The 22245-nt window shown below is 37.4% G+C and overlaps 1 protein-coding gene across 1 annotated transcript in view; it reads right to left on the bottom strand.

The window, feature by feature from the left end:
* Window positions 1-19589, bottom strand: part of loxhd1b (lipoxygenase homology PLAT domains 1b) — a 31288-nt gene extending 11699 nt beyond the window's left edge. The window contains exons 1-26 of the mRNA XM_011478952.4: window positions 18678-19589; window positions 17945-18059; window positions 16577-16657; window positions 16291-16475; window positions 16092-16190; window positions 15178-15326; window positions 14519-14642; window positions 14064-14173; window positions 13253-13393; window positions 13036-13171; window positions 11531-11691; window positions 11370-11456; window positions 10901-11036; window positions 10652-10806; window positions 10411-10571; window positions 10094-10170; window positions 9259-9455; window positions 8709-8901; window positions 6708-6868; window positions 6274-6589; window positions 4797-4948; window positions 1595-1728; window positions 1182-1324; window positions 982-1086; window positions 759-887; window positions 521-685 (exon numbers count right to left, since the gene is read on the bottom strand). Of these exons, the coding sequence (XP_011477254.1) occupies window positions 521-685; window positions 759-887; window positions 982-1086; window positions 1182-1324; window positions 1595-1728; window positions 4797-4948; window positions 6274-6589; window positions 6708-6868; window positions 8709-8901; window positions 9259-9455; window positions 10094-10170; window positions 10411-10571; window positions 10652-10806; window positions 10901-11036; window positions 11370-11456; window positions 11531-11691; window positions 13036-13171; window positions 13253-13393; window positions 14064-14173; window positions 14519-14642; window positions 15178-15326; window positions 16092-16190; window positions 16291-16475; window positions 16577-16657; window positions 17945-18059; window positions 18678-19302 (4237 nt within the window). The 5' untranslated portion in view covers window positions 19303-19589. The remainder of the gene's footprint in view (window positions 1-520; window positions 686-758; window positions 888-981; window positions 1087-1181; window positions 1325-1594; window positions 1729-4796; window positions 4949-6273; window positions 6590-6707; window positions 6869-8708; window positions 8902-9258; window positions 9456-10093; window positions 10171-10410; window positions 10572-10651; window positions 10807-10900; window positions 11037-11369; window positions 11457-11530; window positions 11692-13035; window positions 13172-13252; window positions 13394-14063; window positions 14174-14518; window positions 14643-15177; window positions 15327-16091; window positions 16191-16290; window positions 16476-16576; window positions 16658-17944; window positions 18060-18677) is intronic.
* Between the last annotated feature and the right edge of the window lie 2656 nt (window positions 19590-22245).

The following is a 22245-nucleotide window of genomic DNA, read 5'->3' as shown; positions in this document are numbered from 1 at the left end:
CCAAGATCTTTGTACTTAACACGAACATAAACTTAGGGTTGTTTTATGGCTCAAAATAGTTATTTAGTAAAGGAACATTTCCTGAACTTTAAAGATTTGTCATTTTTCTAAAGGAAATTCTTTCTTCACTGGATCTTTGTGTCCTTTTTTGTCTCATCCTCTGCATATACTTATTTTTTTTTTACTTTTTCCACTTTGAGAATTTATATGCTTCTTCTGTGTTTCTAGACAAACAATTTTTTTAAATTTGTTTACCTCTTTTTGTAATTTGTGACCGATCTTTTGCTAGGGGTCAAATACCTTTGCTTCTAGTTTAGCCAAAATGAGTAGCTTTAGATCAGAGACATTGTAATATTCTTGAGAGGCCTGAATGGCAACCACAATGACAAATCCCTCTTTTCATGTCAGTTTATATACTTTAACCTGGAGTTCACCATGTGGAGACGTGTTTTACACTTTTACCTATTATCAAAGCTGGGAAAATTCTCTGCCATGTTCGTTTCAATGATTTTTTACTCACATGGGGTATAGAGTTCAGTCTGCAGCTCAGCAGGATTGAGATCCCTCACAATGGCACCATCATCTTCCCCTTTATCCAACCAGCGGCCACACGGGAACCGCATTTTCTGACCCTGAGAGGGGGCATCGATCTCAACCCAGTCCAAAAACCAACCAGGTGAACTTCCTGATGGTGGAAGAAAAGATAAAGTTTCATGAAAATAATGCTTTAGGGAACTATCTTTCTTTGATTTCCTCACCCGAGTTGTCATGTCCAATTCGAAGCTTCTGGAGGTCACCTAAGTCCACAGCCTCCACTGTGAACTCATTGATCATGCCTTGCTCAAACTTGTTTTTGTAGTTTTTACAAGCCTTCAAATTGATTATCCCTGTGGGTAAAAATCAGAAAATGTATCATTTTAGCTTAAACTACCTGCAGCTGACATTCCCTAAAAATGTAAGAATACGGGAAAGTCACTGCACCCGTGTCGTCATTTTCACCAAAGAGGATGGCGAAGACATTGGCGTCAGTCCCAGCATACTTTTTCTCTCCAGTCTTGATTTTGATTGTGTATGTGGTAGACATTGCTGCAACATAAATGCAGAGATCAAAAAATGATCTCTGTTTTCCAAATGTTTTCCTTCTGCTGACATAAGAATCCGACATGAGTCTGGTTTCTTACATTTCTGCTCCAGACCCAGAGTTGCTCCCGTTCCCTCCTCCTCATCCCTCCTCATAAAGGCTTCGTCCACAGGAACCAGCTCTCTTGCTATTTGTCCGTCATCTTCATCCACTGCGAGCCAGCGGTTGCAGGGGAAAAAATATCTGAACCCCCCCCAAAGGGAAAATTTAACATCAGTCATGCTAAAGCAAAGGTAGATCACAGCTACTTGTTGTCTCTATTTACCCTATGGCGCAAAAGTAATTTAAAAACACACTGGAAGTTATTTCCAGGGATTTTTATGTAAAATATTTCTCAAATGTTACTTGTCCAATGAAAAACAATATTTTCAAACATAGACATTACGGTACATGTTTTGTTTTTTAGATGAGTAATTGAGCAGAATCCGAGCTTTAACTGCCAGTTTTACATACACTGTATCATCCTTTGTATCCACTATCTCCACGCGATCCAGGTACCAGGATGAGAAAGATTTTGAGTTATCATGGCGGATTCGCAGCTTCTTCAAAGGCCCCAAATCTACACCTGTGACGATGAACACATCTTCCTGTAGGATTCAGAAGAAAGACCCACTGTCCTGTTTAAGGTTATCATTTTTAGACCAATATTTGCTTCAGGAAAAGTCAGGCAGAAAAATATGTGATGCCTTTGATCAACCTTGAAACACACATGTATGTTTGAACCAAATGAAATAAGTTATTAGCATGAGAAATATTGGGGAAATACATGGATTGTAAAGTTGTATACATTTGTAAAAACTATAATAGTAACATTTGTTTATAAAAATGCAACCAAGAGCATGAAAATATTGGCCAAAATTTAAAGAAAAGTTCAAAAAATAAAAGAAAGTGAAAATGCCATTGTTATGCCAGAAATAAATCTTTATTTCAGTCTTTGTTTTTTTCTAATTAAGACTTTGCAGGCACTTAAGTGAGGACAGGGAGGAAGTAGTGGAAAAGTTGGAATCTGGGAAAACTGGATTGGATTTTTACCCAAAAACTACAATCAGCAAGGCCTGAAGTCAGTAGAGGAGAGGTCTGTGAAGAATTAGATGAAGAATTAGCAAGTAGGAATGTGGCTTGGACAAAGTGGGACTGGGAGGGTGGCCTTTATTGCAAAATTAGGGCTAATTTCCATGACCAAGTCAGCCAAAGTCCACATATGGAGAACAAGTGAGATACCAGCACACTAGATCTGTTCGTGGACAGCTGCTCAGCAGGCGTCGCAAGGAAAGGGATCCTTGCAACACCTGCTGAGCAGCTGTCCAAAGGTTCCCCACAGAAAGCCAAGACCGCTAAGGGCGGTGGCAGAAAGCTTGTCCAAGGCCATTGTCTCTGTTAAGGACCCCCTGCCCCAAAGAGTACATTCATTCTGAAAAGCCCTCCACCAACTGCACCGCACAGGAATAGCTAAAACAATCAGATCTATCTATAAAGGTCACAAGGTGGTTTTGGACAAAACAGGCTACCAGTACTTGAAGGGTAGCTGCTGTTTACGAAGCAAGTTCACAGCCATAAACCCTTTATATCCATCCATCCATCCATCCATCCATCCATCCATCCATCCATCCATCCATCCACCCATCCATCCATCCATCTTTATTTATAATGTACCTTTCATACTTGGTAAAACAAAGGGCTATGCACAAAAATAAATGAAATAAAAACAGGCAAGTTCTGGTACCAACCAAATGAAGTCAATTCAGTCGCCATTTTTGGTGATGTGTCAGTCTCCATGTTGGAACCGGACGTCCTCAGTAAGCCATGATTGGTTTGTGTTAGTCTAAGTCTACATTTATATGGCAACCACTCTCTCCAATCAGGAGTGAGCATGTTAGACAGCCACACCCCGTCCACTCAAAAGCAGTCTCAGGAGAATCTGTCAATCAAGTGCTTTGAACGTTCGACATAAAGCCCCTCACTTTTATTGAGGCATTAGATTGGTCCGTTTATACCTTGAATAACTTGCACCACAGAAAAAAATATCACGAAAAAAAAGAATTAGCTAGAACATGTTAAAAAAGGTATCAGAAGCAAAAACGTTTTTTCTAATGAGTAGAATGACTGAGTAACAGCTGTTTATTTCTTAGAATTCTATGGTATTTGGCTTTTTGGGACCAGGGGGTATTTCCTGTTTGGAATGTAATCAGCGAGGTCACTCAGTTAAGTTCTCATGTAGAGTAAATGAACCCCCCCCCCCCCCCTCACACACACACACACACACACACACCTTCCACCCCTTTAACTGATGGCAATAATGAGTGAGGCTGTCTGATGCTGGAAGACCTAAAAGAACCAGTAACCCTTGGTTACACCACTGATGGATGAGGTGTCCCAATGATTTTCAAAGGTTCATCTGGGTCCACACTATCAGAAGTGAAGTCCATGAACTACAATTAATAAATAGAACATGCGTTTTTTTTTTTAAAGAGGAGTGTGTCATGGTATTTAAATTTTAAAAGAAAAAAACAAATGTTTGTATCATGAGCAGAACGTTGTTTATTATTATTTTCTTGCAGGGTGCAGCTGGCTTTAGAGCGGAAAACTGATGTTAGGTTAGATCTGTACTCTTCTCTTTTGCTGGGTTTTCAAATGACATTGGTGTTTTCAAAATCTTATGAAAATTCCCTTCGTACATTACTTCTCACGTATGTAAAGGATACAGGTACAGACCAAAAAAATGATCTAGGACTAGGAGACACGGCAGTATTGATTGAACACCAAAGGTATGAACAAGATTATGTTGGTAAAAGGTGTAAAACTGATCCGGATTGAATATCGGGTTGAATATCGAATTATGCAGGAAGGAAAGGTACACAACTCTATTATACATATATAAAAATTGTGAATGCTTCATTAGTCAATTCGATATAACTGAAAAAAACGTAAAAGTTAAAAATAATACTTTTCAGAGTCATGGGGTTTACCAGAGTCTCTCAGACACCACTGGGTTAAAGACCTAATACATTCTGAATGGTGACGTGTGTTTTAATCACACTTACATATACATTTAATAGAATTAAAGGCTAAAACAAGCAACATTTGAGGGGAAAAACCTGAGTTGGTAAAAATATTTTTTAGAAAAGCCTCAGCTGGAGTTGAAACTCTGCTTCAAAAATAATCAAGAAACTTTTGGAATTGTGTTTGAGGTTCTTTGCTTCACCCTTTTTTTTAAAACACTCTTTGGATGTTTTAATACTGGCCATCTGTTGAGCTCTGAAATAAAAAAAATAAAGAAATTTCCTATAGGGCCAGCTGTAATGTAAAGATGAATAATTCAAAGATGATAATAAGTAAAAGTAGGACAAGTTTAATGACACACAGAACTCCTTAGAGTTTGTCTAGCAGCCTTGCCTGCAGGAAAACTTGTGCTCCCACAAGAATACACTCCCTACCGCTCCTCAGTGTCAGACCACTGTTGCCTGGAAATGCTCAGATTTAACAAAATGTAGATTTAGTTTAGGAAAGAGATCAGCAAAGAGTGCAAAAGTGTTCAGCCTTCGTGTAAATGAGTGAAAAGAAAGTAAAGTAAATGTAAATGTAAGGAAGAATCATCTCATAATTTCTCCAGATTTTTTTGAAAATTGGTGGTAGAGGTTGGTTTAAAGTGCCATACCTGCCCGCGTTCAAATTTGTTGAGGTTGTCAGAGTTCCTCAGGGAGCGCTCTCCGGTGTCTCCATTCTCCCCATAAATATTTATGTACACGTTGGCATCCGTCCCGGCTCCGAGCATGTCACCGGTGAAGACGCACACTTCATAGGTGTTAGCTGTCACACAAAGCAAGGGATGAATTACTTACAGCTGCTCCACCTTTCCCACATGTCAGTCTGTAACTGGAGTTAAATCCCACTGCAAGCAAATCAAGCTTCTCAAAGAAAAAGAGGCCAAAAAGGAGAGAAAAAGATCTAAAAACTAACTTTTTTTATACTTGACTCGCCTTACATTTACACAGAGACACACTGATTAAAATTGCAATATAACTGGTTCTAACTTTGACAAAAGTAGTTTCCTAAAGATGAAGGAAAAAAATAACTTTTATGGAGAAAAAAAATAGCTGCAGTCTATGTGTTTCAATCTATGTGTTGTGTCTTGGTCAGAAGGGGTGTAATGATTCATTTTTAATACAATTCGATACATGTGATTTGTGGTTGGAGACACGATTCATAGTCGATATTTGTTCATTTTGAACAATCCAATTCGATCCAATCCAGTGCCCTAAAATGAATCCGGGACATCTTTTTAGCCAAAACTTCAACCAGTGTGACTCAGAGGTAAATACCTGGGTACTGAACAGTGCAGGCGAAGTTGAAAATTGAGTGTAAGTTAAATATGTGTACCACCAAACAAGTAAACAAGAATTAATGGCAAATCCATTCAAATTTTAGGTTCAGCCCACTGTTGTTTTTTCCCATCAAAATAATACAAAAGGAAAATTCTACCACACTGTACATGTTTTTGCTAAATTCAAAGTGTTTCCACACGTTGGACTGTAATGATGACCTGATCATTTTTTGCTGTCATTCACTTGGTCGTTTCATTAAATAAGCCTGCCCCGCCTCAATCCAAATGGTATTTTCCAATGGAAATTATAATGAAAAGATGTAATTTTTAAGCGATTTTATGACGATAAACAGTAGGTCGATTTGATTAACAACTTGCCTCAGACAGAGCGATCTAGCTGTATCGCAGGAAATGAAATTCATTGCTTAAGTCAAATAATCGTAATTTAAACCAAGTTTAAATTCTCCTTTACCAGTTTAGAGCAGCTTTGTCAAGAGCAATTTTCTTCTGGGCTTTTAAAGTTCCATTGCTCCATTGGTTCTCTTGGGTTAAAATCAAAGGTAGCCTGGTTTCACCTGAAGCGCAGTTCTGACAACCTTAGTGACACAACAGCTCATGTGCGATCGGAGGAATGGCATGAATTTAATTTTTGTCTACACAGTTTGTCAGTGTGACAATAAATCCTAAAAATATTGAATTGAGCTCACAGAGTGGCTTGTTTGTGATGTGACGACAGCTTTGCCTTCAACAAATCAACATAACTTTGTCAGATGCTTGTTTCCCGTCATTGTTCATGCACTGCACGTCATACCTTCAAGATCCTCTTCATCTTCAGGCAGTAGCTCTACCACCAGTTCTCCATCCTCCTCTCCTCCAGCTAGCCAGCGTGAGCAGGGAAAATGATAGGTCAGTACCACTTCCTGCATCTCTTCTTCTACATCCTCCTCCTCCTCCTCCTTCTTCTTCTTCTTTTTCTTCTTTTTGTCCTCTTTCTTCTTCTCTTTGGGAACCAAAGCCATGATGAGGTGTTTGACGTCCACCGACTCCAGGAACCAGCCAGATCCAGTCCCAGAGCCATCATGACCGATCCGTATCTTGAAGACCTTCCCCACATCTTTGGCTTCTATCTGTGAAGCATTGGGACCGTCTTTCACTCAATATCTTCCATGTTTTTCTTGGATGTTGAAGTGGAACAGCTGAGAAATGTGTTAGAGCAGGGGAATAAATGAGATCTTGTGTTGGCACCTTAAATATTTCTGTTGTGTTTCTCTCGTAGTTGTTGGATCTGCTCTGGAGGGTGATGACCTCTGTCTTTCCTTTGTCTCCGTAGATCTGGATGAACACGTTGGCATTGGTACCAGCAAACATCACATCTCCAGTTATCACAGTGATTTCGTAGTTTATCACTGTAACAAAACATGTAAAGGAAAACATTTGATTATTTTTAGTGATCAAATAATAGAATTGAATACTAAAATCAGAAACTACACTTCCTTTTAGCTCCAAGCAGGAGGAGTCGAAGTGTTTAGATAATTTGATTATATATGCTGCAAACTTAGACATTATAACAGACTCTCCCTTGATAAAATTATGTATATTTTTTAGTGAGAACATATACCGTATTTTCCGGACTATAAGTCGCTCCGGAGTATAAGTCGCACCAGCCCAAAAATGCATTATAAAGTAGAAAAAAACACAGATAAGTCGCGCTGGACTATAAGTCGCATTTTGACGGGAAATTTATTTGACAAAATCTGAGACCAAGAACTAATAACTTGCACAACCTCATGACACAATCATAGCAGACTGTTTATCTCATAATTTCACAGTTAGTCTTTCTCATACTTATTTATTTATTCCTTTCATGAAGCATCATTGTCCAACTAATTCTCTGTTTTCATCCTGTATTTGTAGAAACATTTGTCATTTTTATTGCATTTCTGAATCTATGAAATCATTGGAAAATAGAATATTATGTTGTTAACCTTCAAGATCTTACTGTAAAAAAAGTTTGCTGATTATCTGAGTCACTTAACATACTCTTAACACTTAACATACCTCATACATCAAATTTAGCCAGGAACATCATCTCTGTTCCTCACAAATGAACATAACAGGAGGGTTAACAATGTATTTATTTCAATTTATCTCTAATATAAGTCGCTGCGAAGTATAAGTCGCACCCCTTGCCAAACTATGAAAAAAAGGGCGACTTATAGTCCGGAAAATACGGTATTATGGATGGAGATACCTAAGGTCAGAAAAAGCTGATTTAATATGCAGCATTTGGCTGCTAAACATCATTGCTTCCCTTCTCAAAAGCATCTCGCTTTCCCATGACAGACTCATTTATAACAATTTTCAGAAAGTCCCTCTTTGATTTAGACAAACTTTTTCAGTTTTAATAAAAAAAAATCCACCTAAAAAAGGAACTTTTGTCAGTTTAGATTTCATATTCGCTGCTAGTTTTATCTTGTTTTTCCGAAATGGTCAGCTATGGATTTCAAAAAGGAAGCTGATAGTAAATCGTAATTTGAACGTTTTATATGATGAAACAAATACACAAAACAATTATCTGTCTGCATGTCCTGTCATGTTCTCCCATGCTGCCTGACCTTCTTCAGTTGTTGCCAATTAAGACATTGCCACAGTCTCTTCCCTCCTCATTAGCCACTTCACCCTCACCTGTTCTGAACTTGGTATATTCCTCTACCTCGTACTCCTATGTTTTGGTGCTGGCCTTTTTTTGGACCCGCGTTTATGGATCTGGATTACCCTTTGGATTATTTGCTGGACATATCTCCCTCACAATCTGATCACCACTGTTCTTAATCCTTCCCAGTGCTTCCCAACCCTTCACCTAAACGCCTTGACAACTCCAGAGACAAACATTTTTGAAAATCTCCACCATATGCTGAGATTTTTCGGATAAACTTTTTCTGCTCTTGAGTCTCTGCCTCTTTGGGTTGTCCGACATAAACCGTGTCCATTCTTGGGGCCGAATTCTTTTGACGGATAGTGTGCATTATTCATTAAAGAATCCATAAATATGTCAAAGATATTTCCAGAAATAATCAATTTCAAATAAATTTAGTCAAAAAGCGCATATAGTCTTCACGAAAACCTTTCGCAATGAAAAATAGAGAATTGATTTTCTCAAACCCTGCTTGTTACTTAAAAGTTTACAAATTTTTTGGGAAGGAAAGCATCAGATATCAGAGTCTTTATCAGCTGAATGTCACCTACGTAGTTCCAGATCAACGATCTCGCTTGGGTAAATCTCCACCTCGGTCTTCCCGTCAGCCTTGTCCTTGCACAGCCAGCGGTGACTGGGAAACATGTAATTTTTTCCGTGAATTGGAACCATGATCTGAACGCTGTCTAAGAACCAGCCAGCATTCATGCCGTTATTGGTGTGACCAATGATGAGACGATTGATCTGGTAAAAGGTTAAGGAAAAACACTTTATGGTAAATGATGTATACTTATGGAGCACTTTACTACCTTCTTAGAAGGCCCAATGCGCTTTACAGTCCCATTTACCCATGCATAAGAAGACTACAAGTCAAGGTTTTGTGTGAGAACAAATATAATGTTTTTAACATGAAATCAGCACAAAACCAGAAGTATTGTAGATCTTATTAAACACTACTATAACTTTATACAGCCAAAAAATTGTTATTGGTTAAACTAACAAAACAAAAAAGTAACTAGATTGGTGAGTAGCCAGAAAAAAATGAACAGTTACAATTGTGTAAGTTTGAGAAATGATGTGCAAAGATCCTGATAACCAAACCTGTCCAATGTCGTAGGTTTCCACTGTAAAGATATCAACTCGACCTGATTCAAAGTAGTTCCCCAGGTCGTTGGACGACACCACCAGCATTGTTTTGCTGGAGTCGCCCTTCTCGCCATAAAGCTTCACAAACACATTAGAGTCGGAGCTGCCTCCGGCAACCTCACCGGTCTTCACAGCAATATGATAGCTGATATCTGAGGCAAGCACACAAAAATACTAGGAATTAGAATTACAGGAAACAAGATGATAGAATAGTTTCACTGAGTGTTACCCAAGGGAGTTTGAGGTTGTAATAAATTACAGCTCATGTTTTCCTGTTATTTAGAAATAAAATTCTCACTCTACCTGTGGGAGGGTGAGGTAGAGGTAGAAGATATTTCAAAGTGACATCATAGAGCATTTTACATTGAAACCATTGACTGTATATGAGAATTAAACTGAGTGAACCCTTCCTCTTCGCGTTCCAAATAGGTTCCAAGAAGCCAAAACCCCCATAGACTTCTTTGACGTCGTCTGGCTCTGACATGGCGGATTCCATGTCACAAAAATATGGCGATGTAAACTTTAAGACCAAATGTTTTTTTTCTGTTCAATAAATCTGGACACACCTATTAAAGATATACAAATAAAGATTTGGATAAATGATAGTCAAAAGCTCCAAGTGACTGACAATGGGACATTTTTATCCACTCACATTTTAGCTGATAAGCCTTTTGTAATTTGACATGTAATGACTTTAATAGTACACAAAATATTTTACACTTCTTTGTTAGGCTACAGCAAAAAGTACTATGTAACCGTAAAACAAAGCTTTTATAATAAGCTGTCTTACTGTAAAGACGCTGACCATCCTCAAACGGCACAAGCTCTCTGACTATATGTCCATCATCCTCATAGCGGTCCAGCCACCTGTACCAAACATTATTGAAAAAAATGACACGTGCTCTAAAAAGTCTAAATGGCTACCAGAACAATAAGAAAACAAGAAATGACTGAAAATAATATCTTTACATGAGGATGGTATTTGTACAATTTTCTATCATTTGATATGACTAAAAATTGTGCAAATATCATTCTCATGAGTTGATCTGAAGATCCTTTTCATTTCTAACACTATGTAAAGCAAATAAAGATACGTATTGTGAAAACCTGTTGCAGGGGAACTCCACAGCATGTGCTTCTGCCTGTCCTTCCTCTCTTACAGTCACCTTTCCCAGATACCAGCCGCAGCCTCTGCCTTTGCCGTTGTGTCCAATCCTCAGCCTGCGGATTGGCCCGAGGTTCACGGCTTCAACTATGAATTCATCAAACTAAGAGGAGAAAATCCCACTGGATCAATCAGCACAGAAGGGTGAGGCCTATGGAACAGTTTTTAGTCAGTTCTACCCACGTTTCCTTTCTCAAACTTGTTGGCGTTGTTTTTGCAGTTGATCAGCTGCCGCTCTCCAGTGTCCCCCTGCTCTCCAATCAGATTAAGGAAAACTGATGCATCCGTCCCACTTCCACCAACGTTCCCCGTACATACGGTCACTCTGTATTTAATCACTGCACACCACAAAGACAATATTGAGAGTTATTCGCGATGTTGTTCACATTTCATCCATATACTGTGCGTGTGACAGAATGTGCATGGATGTACGGGGCAGCGGCTCATCGATGAGGTCTCCAGTGGCAGGAAGCTCTCGCACAACTTCATTGTCATCCTCATTAATGTCCAGCCACCGTTCACATGGAAACGTGTACTTCTCCTTTGTTAGGGTCTTTATCAGAGTTACCTGAAGGAAAAAGATGAGGCTGCCTTATGTAAGAATGTCTTTCAGGTTTTAGATATGTTATATAATAGATTTTCTGGGTTCGTAATGCCTCAAAGGCCAGGAAATATGAGCTATCAACTCTACTATAAGAGTTTATAGTCCTTTCCAGATCCAAATATTTGCCTATAATCGAAGAATAATCTCATCCCTTAACTGTAAATCCATAACTGACATGAAAATATGTGAACATTTTATTTTTTAGTTGCTGAAATACATAAAAATGTTTATTTCTGTGCACAAAAATGTCACAACCTGACAAACAGATTATTGATAGTTTGACAAGAGAAATCTCACTTTGCTGAGGTGCCATCCCGCAAAAGTACTTCTCTTTTCATGCCAAATCCGAAGTTTGGTCAGTTTCCCCAAATCAGGCAACTCCACCTGTAAATTCAAAACAAAAAACTGAAATAGTTGTATCACATTAACTAAAATCTGAATGAAAGTATTGAACTTACTATAAACTTGTCTATCTGTCCCTGCTCAAAGTTGTCACTCTTGTTGTCCAGCCTGATCTCGTCTGACTTGCCCTTGTCTCCGTACACCTGGAACGAGATGTCTGCATCTGTTCCTGCACTGGGAAGGTCTGACGTCCAAATCCACAAGGACCAGGGATGTTCTGGAGATCCATATCATAAATCATTAATGATTATAGAAAATTAAACCTGTTTTTTCTGCGATTGAGAGGCAATTAGTTAGCAAGCTTACAACTTTGGGGACACGATAAGTTCATGAAGGTCAGTTTCTTTGCTCCCTCAGTTTTCATTAGAACTCATAGTTTTTTTATAATATCTTCTTGGAGCAGAAACCCAAACTCTGAAGTAAAAGTGGCTGTTAAGTTCCAAGGAAAGGCATTTGTATTTGTACGTCACATTTTCAAACTCAATGCAAAGTGTCTTACATAAAACCTGAAAAAAAAACACTATTATGAGTGATGCTTAAAATAAACATTTAAAAGAAAAATAAAAGTAACTTAAAAAAAGATTGCATATGTAAACTTTTGAATCAGTTCACAAAAATTGTTCAAAGGAATGCATTGTGGTCTATATTCGCCAATCTGGTGAGCATCGGCGTACACTGGTTTTTCACAGAGACTTCTAGGAAAATTTCTAGGTCACTCGGAATTGTAGACTCAGCCAGCACTACAAAACTGCAAACGCACTATTGCACCTATTGCACTATTGCATGTATTGCACTAAGTAGTGAGTGTTGAAAGAATATGGAAGCGATTGTGGAGCATAATTAATGTGCAAATATAGACAACAATGGATTGCGTTTGAAAGATTTTTCATGTGGAAAAAATGTATTTAAATTGGCTTTTTGTAAACCATCCAAGTCTTCATCAACAAAACAATTTAATTCGATACAACTTTATTGATATAACCCAATACAACACCACAGTTGTCTCAACGGGCTCCACATCGATAATTACGGTACAGAAAAAAATAAAGTCAGTTATAAAATACAATAGCTGACTGCCAAACTAAACTAAACAGACTAAACTAAACTGGGCATCCCTGAATTTAGACCCTCCTTTAGGTTTTTAATTTGTAAAATCACATTTGATGTTTTAAATTTTTTTTTATTGAGTTTAGTGTCCAAATTGCTTCTAAAATCCAGGGCACTAGATTATCCCACGCTATAGATTAGTAGCAGTTTGGGAGTTTGGAGGGAATTCGAAGAAAGCCTGAATGTTTCAGCTGATCTAAGGCTTTCTGGAAGTCTGTTCCAGATATGTGAAGCATAGAAGATGAATATAGCTTCTCAGTGTTTAGTTTTGACACTTGTAAAGCTCCTAACTGGTCATTTGTGCAACAGATTTGTCATTTGTCAACGTTTTGTGTTTGGAGTGACCAGGTAATGTATTTTATTCAAAAGCTGGCAAAAACCTAAAATATTACAGTAATTTTACAACATTTGATGCTAATGATTAAATGCTAAAGTAAATCTTGTCTTGACTCACTCTTCTGCCTCTTGTGCCTGAGTGAGACCATCTCATAAAGCTCCCTCTCTATCAGTCCGTCTCCTTCTTTTTCATCCAGCCATTTCCCACATGGGAAGGTCTGCTCTATCCCTGTGAATGGACAGTACACCACCACCTGCAAAAAATAATTGACTGAGCTGAGCGACGAGCCACACCAGAACGCCACCATTTCCCATTATCGCTCCTGTCAGCTCGCCTTCTCACAGTACCACCCGGCACTGAGCCCATCATTGTCGTGCCCTATGGTGACTCTGCTGAGGGGGCTGAGGAGGGCGGCAATCTCAACCACGAAGATGTCCGTCAACCCCCTCTCAAAGCTACCCCCCTCCAAAAACACCTGCAGAAAAAGGTCAAAAACGTTATTTTGTAAAAGCCAAAATTCATCCACAAAACACATGAACAAAAATTTGCAAAATTAGGCAATTTCTCTTGAGAAGCATAAATAAACAAATACATTTGCATAAAAAAGAGTGAATAAATAGTGAAAGTTAAAATCTTAATTCAATTGATCGACCTTTATTGATAAGAGAATGGGAATGCAGAAATTCACTTTCTCCAAAACTTTCCTCAATTTTTTGTTCATGGTTTTGTTTTCAGTTCGATGTATGATTTTTTTTACAAAAAAAACCCCAAAAGACTAGAAATTTGGTAAATTACTTGCTAATAACGAAGTGGCCATTAGTAAAAACCTTTAAGTTGGTTCATACCAAGCTAATACTTAATCTTTCTTACATTTGGTACAATTCTTTGACCATTTTTAATGTAGAAACAATTCACTTATGGTGTAAAACAGGTCAGTTTTCCAGATTTGTGGCATCCCTAGGTATATTTTTTAATATTTTTGTTTTGTGTTCCTAACTTCCCTTTGAGATTATTAAAGTATTTTTGAATTTAACATTCATTTTTTGAAATTATTTATGGAATCATCCCATTTTTGTTTGTGTGTGCATTCTTTTTTGTAGTAAAACTCCCTCATTCAGTGTGACTCAAAGGTCCAGGTTGCCGACCTTGCCGCTGTTCCTCATGCCTTTCGTGCCGTGCATCACGATGTGAATTTTGGAATTGGTCCCAGCACCTCGAATGTTTCCTGTCACAATCTGGACGTTGTACACAATACCTGGTGGATACGGTTACATGTTAGCCTATCACAGGCAAGGACAATGAGACACAATGCCCCAACACATCCAGCTCCAGAAGCTGTGCAGGAGCAGGACCATCCTGATCCGATCTGACATTATTAGTCCAATCCTTTAATTCATCATTACAATTCTGTCTGCAAGATTTTGTTTACATAAAAAAAAAAGACACATCCTTTTCAACTCCTCAGACTGGGCAAGGGGAAGACTACTCTAGAGTGAGGAAAAATGTTTTAAATTTTACAGTCTATCTTTACCCCACTCTCATTTACTGGTGACGTTTTTCTTTCCAGGTAAATAAAATAATTTTTAGCTTTCATTCTCACCTGTGGGTTGGTTTCCTCCCACCAGAATATCCCTCTGTATCTTTCCATCATCTTCATCGAGAGCAAACCAGCGATTGATGGGAAACTCATACACTATTTTGTTTCCCATATCATCTAAAATCACCTGAATAGAAAGGGACAATGTTACATTTTAATATTTCTCTTCTTTATTCTTGTTTGAAATGATTTTCATATAAGTCAATCTTAACAGATTGTTTGACATTCTACAGTAAATCGGCAGCTTCAGCTGCTCAAACACACAAGTTTTGAGACAAAATCTTCCACTGAGATGCTCATTTGGCCGATGGTGCCACAATCTACTTGTGAAATGCAAATTTCTTGTCACTCCTGAACTTTCCTGTCAGTCTGCAGCAGCAAATCTACAGACTCATCTGTCTGTTTGCTGTAAGGCTATCTCCTAATGAAAAACGGTTTCTCTTTACACAGATAGGATGACGACATAGGTCTCCTGTGTGTGTCCATTTAAATGAGCTTATCTAAAAGCTGCACACGGCACTGCATGTGTTTGAACAGCACGGAAAGCAGCCCGAGATAAGAAACTGATGAAGGATAAGAGGTTCACGTATCTTAAGTAACACTTAAGAGGAGGAGTGGAGGTGAAGAAGGAGTTTAAAAAAAGTTTTTCTGTTTTCTTTTACCTTCTCTACAAACCATCCTGCAGAGGAGCCTTTGTTGTTATGACCAATAGTGATTTTCCTAATTTTGCCCAGGTTTGGTGCATCAATGGTAAATTTATCCTCTGTGGCCTTTTCAAAGTTGTTTTTGTCACTGTCAAGTCGCCTCTCACCTGCAGAAAAAATATGAAATTTATTCGAAAAATGCACCATGTCTATGGAGGGATTTTTGTGCCATTATTCCAATCATAAAACTCACAGTTTTGAGCGTAAAACGTTAAAAATATTTTGGTGCTCAAATAATTTTTTTTGCACTTTAAAGAGAAAAATGTACTTGAAAAGCCAATCACAGACATGGTGATGATGAAGGTGGATTTCTGTGATTGGCTGGCTTTTTATGGCACATTTGTAACATGGTGCCTACTGTGTTTCGAGTCCAGAAGAGAGAATTTCTCTTGAGTGAAAATTCTTTTAAATTCAATGTATTTTTGAGTTTTAAGAGCAAAAATGTATTTGTTTGGATGTTTTTTTGAGTTTCAGCTGCATTTTACTGTAACAAGTGCAAAATATTTTTCTCAGCACACAAAACTTTTAAAGCTTTACGTTCAAAACAGTGAGTTTTACGCTCTGAATAGTAGCACAAAAATCACTCCATACATCTGTCTCATTGGGTTTTCTCACTTTTAATCATATTATAAGTTTCAAACACTAAAACTATAAATTTTCACTTAAATCTTAACAGCAAAAACAAGATGTTGACATTTTGATGCGTAAAATTGAGACTAACAATTAATTAATTTCATCATTGGGTGAAACCTAATAGTTTGATGCTCTGCGTTACAAAAATTAAAAAATACGAGACAGAATATTTTTCATTTTCACAACAAATTTTAAATACTTCAGGAAAAAGAAAAACAGATTGTTCACAATCTACTTACTAGTGTCTCCCAATTCCCCAAAAATGTTGATGAAAACATCTGCATCTGTTCCGCTGCCTTTGACATCTGCAGTGAAAACACTCACCAAATATTTATTATCTGAAACAAAAAATGAAGAGTTATCAGTTTTACAAACAATCCAATATTTTTTTTACGTGTTCAATAATTAAGAGTCAGAGTGACAGGCCTGAGTTCATACATTTGGGTATATCCATGGGGTCTGTGCTGCCCAGCAGGTCTCTGACATAAAGGCCATCTCCCTCCGTTTTGCTCAGCCAGTTATTGCAGGCAAAATAAAACCTCAGATGAGGCCGGAGGACATCTGTCACCACCACTCTGTCCAGGAACCAGCTGGCACTCAGGCCAGTGTTGTCATGCTCAATCCTGTGAAAGCAGAGGAGTCAAATCATTCCCTGAATCAGCCGACACATCGACTTTGCTGCACTCCTGTCATGAACTCTCTGGCAGCACTCAGGATGGAACACCTTATCTTTTTCAGGAGCCCGACGTTGTGGGTTCTTATTCTGAAAACATCAGTTTTTCCGTTTTCAAATGCCGTGCGGCTCCTGAAAGCACCAAACAATAAAATCTGAAAAATGTTCTCTATTTTTTCGGCGGAATGAGGAAAAACCACCACCACACAAGAGAAGACAACAGAATAAGTTACACACATTATTGCTTAGGTGAAAAAAGAACAAAATTCTCAAGCATTTGATTTTTGATACTCTTTGAACTCAAAGAGAAGAAAAGATAACTTTTTTATGGATAGTTATGGGTGTAGTTACTCAAAAGAAATGTAAGTTTGTTCTTTTATGTCAGTAGAAACCTTTAATTTAACTAAATGTAAATGAATGTGTCACAGGCTTTTAAAACTAACAAAAGCTTTTGATCTGAAGCCTTTTGCTAATTGGTTCAAATATTTTTAAGTTGTTTCATTTTAACTTAATTAACTTCAGTTTGCCAAAAGAGTCGCAAGTCACAAACAAAGTTATCTTAAGACAGAAAATTCAGGAATTGTTCTCAATCAGAGCAAGAATGTTCATGAAGGCCAGATTTTCTTATGTTGTGAAACAAAGAATACAGATCGAAATGTGTTTTATTGTTGTGGACCTCATCCATCTGAACCCTCTAAGCAAATTCCAATACCAGTTTATCACTGAAGAGTTTTTGTCAAAATAAGAATCTGAAAATATTAGTGTGAAAAAGGAAAATTACAGATTATATCATCGCTTTAAATTCACCATTGTCTGCACAACAGGTTGTTAAGATAAACCAAAAAGGGTTAAAACATGGCATAAAAAGCCAGAATCACTGCAAACATGCTAAACTCGGAGGAGCTGATGGGAAATTCTTACTTCTTTTCTGTGCTGTTAAAGAGAAAGAAAGAAAGAAAAGAAGAGTGTTTTACTAAAAACAGGTCAACATAAAATATGATGTAAGAGCATTGGAGCCGTTATAGTTTTTACTCATTAATTTACAACATGGACAAAAGTATAAACAAAAAAAATTCCTAAACTCTGAATTCAGGAATTAAAAACTCATTCCACTAATTAACAACATACCCATAACATCTTTATAAAATATATTAGAAATGTATATTTGGCAAATGTTACATATAATTATATATATAAGACAAAGTGTTTCGTTCAGAAGAATAATTTTTGGAATAATTAGTAGCAAAAGACAGCATGGGAAATCTTGTGGAAACTTCTCTTAATAGCTAAAGGAAATCAACTCGAGCTTGAGTTTGTGACAACAAATGCAATTTTTTAAGGTCTCCTGTCATTGGGGCCTCAAACCCTTTTGAGAATTTGGTGAGATAACCTCTGAATCTGAACAATTTCTAGACTTACTTGCTGGCCAGGTGAACTTTTGGTGTGATGCCATATTCTCCAAAAAGAGTGACAAAAACGTTGGCATCGGTGCCTGCCCCCCTCTCGTTTCCGGTGATGGTCACCACCTCGTACACTGAAGGTTTAGAGAGACAGATTCAATGGGAAGAAGTGCTTTCATCTGGTTTGGTACCATGTTTGTTCTGGCAACAAAAGTGTCCTTTTATGTCAAAAGGTTTAAACTGTGTTTAGTTTTAAGGATATTGAGATTGTCACTGGTATCTCAATGCAACGAAGGTATTGCTGCAAAGATTGATCAAAAATAAACAACAGCTTCATAAAGTAATTATTATAAACCTTTTGGGGGAGTTGAAACTTTAAAAGGATCCTTCACAAGTACGTTTTATTTAATTGTCAGTTAAACCATAAGTGGGATTTGGTGTTTGTTCGGGATGATTGAGCAGTTAGGCGTCATCCTGACATTCATTCTGAAATTTCAAATGCAGGGATTGATGTGAAACGACTGCTTGGTTGACAGAATGACAGGCGTCACGTAGCAGGAGGCTGACAATAACACACCCGCATCTGTCAGTGTTACATTACCGTGAACATTAAACTAATCTCTTGCCTCTTTGCTGGAGAAACTGAGCTAACGTGTCTGCAATCAACGGTTAACCTCTTCTCAGAGTATCAAATGTCTTTGCTCAAACCTCACAGAAACATTATTTTAAATGATGAAACAGATTGTATTTACCTTTCTTTTTGTGATACTCGTCCTCATAGTTCTCTACTTTGTCCGGCTCATAGCTACGAAGCTCCTTTTCATATATCTCAACATAATTTTCAATCTTCTTCTTTTTGCCTTTTGATTTCTTGGTGTCTTCATCACTGTCCCCTTGAGACTTCTTCTTCTTTGCTTTCTTTTTCTTTTTCCGCTCCTCTTCATCTGAAGCAGCTTCCTCTTCCTTCTTTTTCTTTTTATCCTTTGATCCCATTGTGTCTCTGACAGAGGACTTCTTTGAGAACTTCTTGGTTTTTTCGGTCACACCAGGAGGGGTTCCACCTTTCTTTTGATCTGCAGACTCGTTATTGTTAATTTCATGGCTCAGCTTTTCCCCGCTCCTTTCTTTGTCTCTTCTCCTCTTGGTGTTGACTTCTTTTTTCTTGGTTTTCCTCACTTTTCTCTCGCAGGGCTCAGAATTACATTCTTCATCCTCATCGGTCTTAAACCTCTTCTTCAATCGTCCGGCATCCTTTGATTCACTCAGCTGCTTACTTTTCTTCTGAGGCTTAGGTTCCTGACCCTCAGAGTCTTCGTCATCCCCATCTTTGGTTTCCTCTTCTTCTCCCGAACTCGTTTTTTTGTTTTTAGAAGACATCTTTAATTTATTTACTGCCTTGTAACCGTAACCGATTCCTGTGTGATCGTGTGAAACTTGATTAAGCTGACCTGTGGCTGAACAGCAGTGACCAGCTGGCAGGACAGTCCAGAGCCAGAGCCTCCATGAGGCTCTTCGCTAGGCGCCTGAGGAAACCCCACTCTGCTGCTTAACTTACGCTTGTCATTAACGATGATGAACCCTTGTAGTCACCTGATCACGCCAGGGAATGCCAGGAAGGATGAGCTCATGCTCCGACTCCATTTACACTAATATACGACGATTCATATTCTAAGAAGAGAATTAGCTCAAAGTTTAATCAAAATTAATTTTTCCCATTAAAGTACAATAAACATAGTTTTTTTTCATCGCTTTTAGACTATAGGCTCAACCTCGTAATTGTTGTTGGTTTATTTCTTCATTAACTGGAACAGAAAATGTACCTTCATTCAAGGAACAGTTACCACTTAAATAATAGAAACTGGTGGAAACAGCCTGAATGACACGTATTTTTAGTTATATGTCATCATTCAAACAACATTTGATTTGCAAGTAACTTGTAAAAAACCTGTCTTCATGTGAGCTACAATTAAAAAAAAGTATAAAAGACTGATTCTCTCAAATTTAATATTCTAGTAATTTCAAAAATAATCTACAGCTGATGTTACTTCAGACAAGATGACATTTAGACAAAAACATGTCAGTTTGGATAGTAAATACTTTACTTGGGTTTATTTTTGACTTTTATGTGGGTACATTATAAAGTTATATTTGTAAAAGTAACGTTAAAAAGAATATTTCATATCTAAATATAACTTTTATACAGGTTTGTCCATTTTTCTTTTTCTTTTGCTTGAGTCAATTTATAAAAAAGTAAATCTTTTTAATTTTTCCAGTGTTCTTTCTCGTACGTTTTTATCTTACTATTTATACATATGTAAAGGCCATGGTGGTCAAAATAATAAGTACAAACCAATATAAGTGTTCAAACTGTATTATTACAAATAATCATTATAAAACAATTGTATGATTTTAAATTTTTTTATTTTTTTCCACATATTTATTTAATAGTTAAGTTACTCATTTTAGCATTCAACATTATTTTGAATAATGCTCGTCATACCTGAATAAAATCCAATGGCCACTTTAAAACTTTTTTATGCAGGTTGGAGAATGATTTTTTTTGTTTTTTGTTTTATGATTGTTGTTTCAGAAAACATGGTTAATCCTGAAAAAGGCACAAATTTCATATCAAACTAGTTATATTAAAAATCCTAATTCAGGGTTTCAATCTTTCAAAGATATTTTTGTCTTTTTGCAGTTTTACGTGTGCAGTTTCATTCTGACCAGCAGAGGGAGACATTCTCACTGTTTTGACATTGGAGGCTCCTGTACAGAACCAGCACCTGTTGATTTCTGCTTCTCCATTTCATTGATTTACTAACCTAATTTAAAAACAAAAAAATAAACATTTGCCTAAATACTATAGAACCTATTCATACAGACATTGCGAGTGTGTCAGACAAGTTATTGAAGAAGCTTTCATACAAAACAAAATAAAAAGAGAACACTGAAACACAGATTTTAATTAATTTCAAGCGTTTTCTAAAGAAAGAAGTTTGTGGCAAAACATTGTCAGCAATGTCACCATTTCAGAGTTGGGTTTTTTTTGGCTCTACAGTAGACATTGTGCCTGGCATGACACTCTCAGCCATGATGAACCCCCTTCATTCCTCCTGATCTCTCCTCAGTGCTGCAGATCACATTCTTGCAGGATGTGAAAGCTCAACCTCAGCAAGAGCTTCATTACCTTCTGGTAACTCCTCATCAAAGTCTAGTAGTTGATAAAAAAATGTGTTTCCAGTGTTTTACTTTGCACCAACTGCTCTATCAGTCATGACAAAATGTATAGTCACAATGTAAAAAGGAGCTTGAGCCATTAGCAGATGTCATTTGACTGTAAAGATTAGAATAATACGAATCACTGCATCAAATTGCTTTCATAAGAGTAATTCTCCGTGTACCACCTTGTCACATCAGTTTTGTATTGAACACAGGGCCTCATGTGTATTCTATCCAGGGCGGGTTGTAAAATGAACATCAGCAGAGAAAAATCCAGAGCTTTCAAGTTTTTTCAGATGTTTCTACCAGCAATCCAAATAGGCTCTCTTTTAAGTTCTTTCCGTTTTGACTGAAGCAGTTTAGACAACAGAGAGGCAGCTGGGTCCCCCCCCCGGCGGGTCAGGGAGGCCACAGATACTGCATTTATCTGTGGGGTCTTTGAACATAGATTCAAAAGAGTTAGATTCTCAAAGCTCATTATCATTTAATCGAGGGAGGCTCAGCTATATTGTTCTTGTCTTGAGAGAGAATTCATTAAAATATGATCACTTTTGCTTTTTAGTGCACTAACCGCCTTTAATGAATAGTGTTCCTTCTGCATTTGGTTTTGTTTGTATAAGGATGGATGTTTATTGGGTTGGTTTTCTTCTGTTTTCCACCTGTTACTACACACTTGCTTTACCTTTGCCAATCATTTAGCACTTTCTGAAGGTGTTACCTAACCTCAACCTTATTAAAGTGTGTGATGTTCAGTTTGTATTTCTCAGATTGTATTCGTCTTTACGGTCAGGGTTTTGTTCTTTCTTAATTTTCATTTTTTAATCAGGCTCACATTTATTAAAATGTCAGTTTCTGCTTGGTCTCCTGCATTTTAGGCTTTTAAAAAATCTTTAAAAAAACCTTAGAGTTTGCTGTACATTTATTTACATTATCAGTCCAATGATAGCCTTTTCTAATCACAAAAGAAAACGATGTTAAATTGAAAATAAAGCAGCAACAACAACAAAAGGCCACAAAACCCGTGATTGAGTGCCAATCACTATGCAAAAAAGATTTTAAAAAATACAAAGTACAGTCATTATAATAAAGCAAAATGTGTTT

Source organism: Oryzias latipes, chromosome 9, assembly GCF_053564925.1.
Source record: "Oryzias latipes strain Hd-rR chromosome 9, Olatipes_Hd-rR_3.1".
In the NCBI taxonomy this organism is placed as follows: Eukaryota; Metazoa; Chordata; class Actinopteri; order Beloniformes; family Adrianichthyidae; genus Oryzias; species Oryzias latipes.
Note: the sequence above shows the minus strand (reverse complement) of the source record. Positions and strands in the feature narration are given on the sequence as shown.